Below are 5,529 nucleotides of genomic sequence, written 5' to 3' on the forward strand. Positions count from 1 at the left end.
GTACGGAGCACAAATGTGCTTCAAGCGATGGAACAGAATTATGAGAAAAAATCACACGTCTGTACCAACAACAGCCGATCGCTTGCTTTTCTGACGACAAAGAAATAAGGGGTATCACGTAAGGCTGGGGGATGATGAAACAAAGTTGGACAGTTCGTAATCCTAAATCGTTATTACAGCAGAAATTTTTAGTACAGAGCGTGCGCGTAGGATTTTCATACGCGAACCGATGTAGGTATATCGAGCCACACCAAACAAAGAAACAGCTCGCTCACACAATTTACACCCGTGAAAATGACACAGTCGTCACTTTCAGGTGTTCATCGCGGCTCGCTCGCTTATCTAAGTTACGTCGAGTGATCGCATCGTTAGACTGAATCGTGGCTCTCTGCCGGTGGTGAGCGACTTGCCAAATTGTAAATTGGTAAGACATTAGAAGGGCAAAATTGTCGAGAAGATTGAAACTTGTACGAAATGAAAGAGCGTACATATTCCGATATTGTCAGGAAACTAGTAGGGCGATGGGCATGGGCGAGCCTCCCTGAAACCCGAGGAAAACCGACTCCTAACGACATTTCTCGAAAGCAAAGTGCGAGGCGAGCGCGACATCACGTAGCCGGTGTTGCTAGGCGATTTGGTGGGGGACGATAGAGGGGAGCAGCCGGTATATAAACCGCGTCATCTGTGCCGGCGAATCAAGTTGTTTGAACGACGAGTAAGTGACGGTTGTGTGGCTCTTCTAAAGCTCCGCCGGCTCATTTAACGTAATCTTTTGTTCCGTTGAACTGACCAGAACATTTTCTTCATCTTCTTCTTCACCAGCTTACGAACCAACAGTAGTGGTTTTCTTTTTCTTTTATAATACTGTGTTTGCAAGAGAAATATCATTTTTCAATTTGAAATGGAGGTGCTACCGTGCCCGGTGAATGTGAATTTCAGCAACAACAGAGGTACGTAACTACCAGACAATCGCGTCGTGATATTTTCTTGCCGTGTTATTTTTTTTCTCGGACGTAAAAACAGCTCATTCGTGTCGTAATAAGAAAATCTCTGATCTTGAAATGTAATGGAAAATCTGTAATTACGGGTTTTCTTTTCCGTCTTCAGCACTGTAGTTCCTACGGTTTCTTTTTCTCTCCGCCTGGCACAGCTGGTCTCGCTAAAAATCTCAGCTGTAGTGCAATAATTTCGTTCGAAATCTCATGTCGCGTGATAATTAACGATTTCAAGAAAACTCTCACAAGGGTTATATCCGATTTTATTCAAAATTTCTATTTCAACTACCTTCGTTAACGTTTGTATTCATACTTTGCGTACACTGGCGAGTTGTTGCATCACGTTTATCCGACCTTCTAACGTCCCGGCGAACCGGTCTATATTTCTTTTATGTAGATATACAGCATATTGTTATTTATCAATTGAAACTTAGTGTTTAGTTTTAATTTGGAGCTCAGAAAGGTCGCGAATAGATGCTATTGATGTTAACGAGTTGATAATAAAAAAGTTGAAACATGTTTAACAAAGAACCAGAAAAACTCGTTTTGTGGTGTAAAAAACTGTTCTCAGTTTCGAATGATTTTAACTCATTAATCAAGAAATACGATTCTTACAGTTTGTAGATCATGTATGTTTTTTTCGTATTTTTAGTAACGTCGCCATACTATCAGTAGATTTTTTCAGCAAGAATTAGGTTTTATTAATTTTTATAATCCACAAAAATTATTGACTACCCAACTAACAAAATTTCATTTTCCTCTATTTACAGCTGGATATGCCACTGAAGAGTTGGACGGTGCTTGCCAGGCGTTGGCAAGGCGATTGGAGGTTGAACTCAGGGCAGCTAAACATGCCCAGCTCGCTTGCGGCGAAGTCTTACTGCCTGCTGATCTTCTTCCCAGAATTGCAGGAGAAGTGCTCGCCATGGCTGAGAACGAGCCTTGTGGTCTTAGGTAATTATACAGATTTTTTACATTTTCAAGACTCGTAACACTGCTGATGTAGTTTGCTTGTCAACTTCAATCCTCGTCAGAATCCACGTAATTTAACGAAATTGTTAATTTTTATTTACAGAGGCTGCACGTTGTTCATAAGCTTCGAAAATGACAGCTTGTGCCGAAAGCTTTCCAGAGTGCAGTGCGACCCCAGTGCAATTTCCACGTTTGAGCTCTACCTAACTCTCAAGCAAGATCATACCTCATGGCATATTCTGCTACCACAGTTTCTCAAGTGAGTACAATTAATTTGGATGAAAAATAGGGTTTCAAGAAAATGTGGTTTTAGATCGAATTTGAAAACTGGGTGCTTGAGTTGGAAACGTAGGACTGATGGGAGATTTCCTTTGTTTTTTTTACAGAAATCTTACTCGCGGTGGGACAATAATGATCAGCAGAGATTTCACTCTGGAAAAGAAGAAGCTGTACCGATCTTACCAGCAAGATCATTGAACCCTTTGTTGATTCCGATGAGTGAAATGAACAACTTCTCAATGAGTGAGAAAAACATTAACAATAACGGATCACAAACTTAACACGTGCCAGTTGGTATGGACACTCTTTGATGCAGCCCGCACATCTCCAACTGTTGGAAGATCTTCTCATCCTCACGGGCAGCGAGTAATAATCATGCAGAGGTCCATAAATAGAAGATACAAAAACTGAGAGAGGAGAGACTGCAGCTGGAATATTTAATGGTATATAAAAATTTTGCAAATCGTCTTGTAATATTACTATGGTTAGGATTTTAAAACCATTATCGTGAAGTAACACATTTTGAATATGTTTTGATTATTCGATATGAAAACTGGAGGGATGATCAGCTGCAATGTATCGGAAACATATTTAATCTAACAGTAGGAGTATATTGTGATAGAGAAAACAAATTATAGTACTAGCGTCAGCTCTTCTGAGAAGAGGTACAATGTCTTCGTTAAGGAAGATGCATCATTAAGACTTTTAACAAATTTCACGTGATATGTAGTGTAAAAGTGATGTTTTATTATATATATATATATATATGTGTGTATGTATGTATGTATATATATATATATATATATTATATATATTAGTCGTCTAAGTAGGCTAGGTTTAGTTACTTCAAGTGCAGGTCGTGGACCATCATGTCTATCGTTCATCCTGATAAAAGTTGTATAATCTTTTACCGGCTGCTACAAATCATCCCATTCGCCATTTCGCGTAATTCACATTTTTTTTTTTGCATATCACGGACTTGTCCAATTTTCTCGTTTCGTTTCGTTTCTTGGTTTAGTTTTCTCATTTTTTTTTTTTTTTTTTTCCTCCCGTGTAACATGTTAGTAATCGTAGAGTGTTTGATAATTTTTGTTTTCATTCTTTTCTACTTTTCAATTATGCGTGCAAACGACTGTCCTTAGCGTAGTTTTTAAAACCGTACCTGTGGATTCAATTAAACGAACCAGTGTCAAAAAATAATTTTGAGGTGTTTCGATCGATCGATCGATCGAGCGAGCGGACGAACGAACGAACGAACGAACGAATGCTTTGTTTAGATGTTTTTCTTTCCTTTTTTTTTCAAATATTTTTTTTACACTTATTACGATAATCTCGAATTTTTTTTATATATTATCCGCCGCAGAGAAAGGTAATACCGATCCGCTGGTGGTATTGTGATATTAAAAAAAGCAAGTGTGATTAATATAAGTTTTAAGGTTTTTTTTCTCCTGTCTATTTTCGGAGCTGTGCGATGAATATGCGGCTATCAGTATGTCGTTTGAAGCAATACAAAAAGTAAATAAGAAGAAAAAAAATTTAAATCGTTACTTGCATCTATTCTACATAGGACCGAATGGAAAATCAATAGTAAATTTGAATTCAAATGTTCGAACGACTCCGTGGTCGTTGAGGGCATGCAAAATATACCGTACATGATTCTAACAGCTGGCCATTGTGGTGCCTCGTCTATTTGATTTGTTAAAATTTATCAAACCAGACGGATGGCCTCCGAATTTCAATATATGTGATCTTATATCATTATTATGATTATCTAGAAACAGATTATAGAATGCTATTGTCTATATTTTATACTGAGTTAAAAAGTCTATAATGAAGATAATAACAAAAAATACAAATAAAGATGAAAAAAATAATACAACAAATTATAAAATATATATCTACATATATACATATATATTTAAGAATATATATATGTATGTGAAATATTTAATTTTTCACACAACGATATTACGATAAAGTATTTATATCTGCATAGCACGCACAGATGCGGAATGATGTTTGTAACGACAATTTCTGGGCAGTGACTCCTGCGCGTTTCTGCGTTCGGTTTACCTAAATGTGTACAGGTTTAAATGAAGGTTTATATATACCCGTAAAACCTTCGGTAAGATTTACGGGTATTAAAACCGACAGAACCGAATTTTCTCGCGCAGGGAGACCGAGAGAGAAAGAGAAAGTAAAATCTTCCGAATATTATAATCGAACTTCTGTATGCATTGCAGGCTCTTTGATAATTTTGTATAAAGTCGTGATTACAAGCTTCCGTGTTTGACGAACGTCGTTATGACGAGCGAAAGACACTGAAGCCTAATTTCGCGGTGCACTTCTAATTAACTTGTGTAAATACGTATATAATTTTCGCAATTTTTTTGTTTCCATTTTTTCTCGTTTTTTTCTTGACGGATATCTTGAAGTATTGGTACTAGAATAATAGATAACACAGTTCATGACAGTATTGTATCTTAACCAAATTTCTGTTTCTCTTTGTCGAAAGAACTCAGTTGAAGCAGTCATCATAAGTTAAAGGGGTCTTAGAGAAATATTTTTATTCGTCCAAATGGTGAACGAGCTGAAAAATATTTCACTAAAACACCAAAGAGACAACAACACGATCTCACGCGTATCAATATGAATAAAAGTTTAGAGAGAGAGCAAGAGGAAAAGAGAGAAAGAGAAAGAGAGAAAGAAATAAATAGAGGCAGAGCTATAACGCGGGCCACAATAGTATGTAATATTTGAATAAATGTCATCGGGTAAAACCGGTAGAATTTTCCGATTTGGTGTATTCCGATCGCATCCAATTTTCTAAACATACATTATATAGGTCTAGTATCACTTGACTCTTCGCAATATCTTTCGTATTTAGAACTGTATACATATATATATATATATATGTATATATATATATGTATATGTATATATATATATATATTACATATATGTGATGTTATTTCTAATTTGTAATATTTACAGTAGGAGTGACAAAAATAAAAAAAGTTTAATAATAAATTACATGTCTTGGATTTTATTCATACCTAATTACCCCTCACCACCTACATACTTATAATATATGCAGAACATATAGCTAGGTATGCAATTCGGTCGCTGTAATGATTTTGATATTACGCTACGCGACACTTCGAACAATGAAAAATAACGTGACACATTAGCTTCTATAAATAATCCGTATATCACTCATTCCACGTCAAACGGGACACTAAATTATAATCAATGATTCCGATTGTTGTTTTAAATTTGCACA

The 5,529-nt window shown here is 36.3% G+C and overlaps 1 protein-coding gene across 1 annotated transcript; it reads left to right on the forward strand.

Moving 5' to 3' along the window:
• The first annotated feature begins 683 nt into the window (after positions 1–683).
• LOC124215028 (protein charybde) lies at positions 684–5,276 on the forward strand. The gene is made up of 4 exons (XM_046617887.2): positions 684–950; positions 1,766–1,949; positions 2,071–2,226; positions 2,354–5,276. Exons 1-4 carry the CDS (start codon positions 902–904, stop codon positions 2,442–2,444), a joined length of 480 nt encoding a protein of 159 aa, XP_046473843.1. The 5' UTR covers positions 684–901; the 3' UTR covers positions 2,445–5,276.
• Positions 5,277–5,529: the final 253 nt, after the last annotated feature.

Source organism: Neodiprion pinetum, chromosome 1 (assembly GCF_021155775.2).
Source record: "Neodiprion pinetum isolate iyNeoPine1 chromosome 1, iyNeoPine1.2, whole genome shotgun sequence".
Classification (NCBI taxonomy): Eukaryota; Metazoa; Arthropoda; class Insecta; order Hymenoptera; family Diprionidae; genus Neodiprion; species Neodiprion pinetum.

What these genes read in the sequence shown, in the direction of transcription:
- LOC124215028 (XM_046617887.2), top strand. Translation starts at nt 902, where the DNA reads ATGGAGGTGCTACCGTGCCCGGTGAATGTGAATTTCAGCAACAACAGA. An exon ending in GAATTTCAGCAACAACAGAG is followed by an intron (nt 951 to 1,765) that starts GTACGTAACTAC and finishes CTCTATTTACAG; the next exon opens with CTGGATATGCCACTGAAGAG. An exon ending in CTGCTACCACAGTTTCTCAA is followed by an intron (nt 2,227 to 2,353) that starts GTGAGTACAATT and finishes TTTTTTTTACAG; the next exon opens with AAATCTTACTCGCGGTGGGA.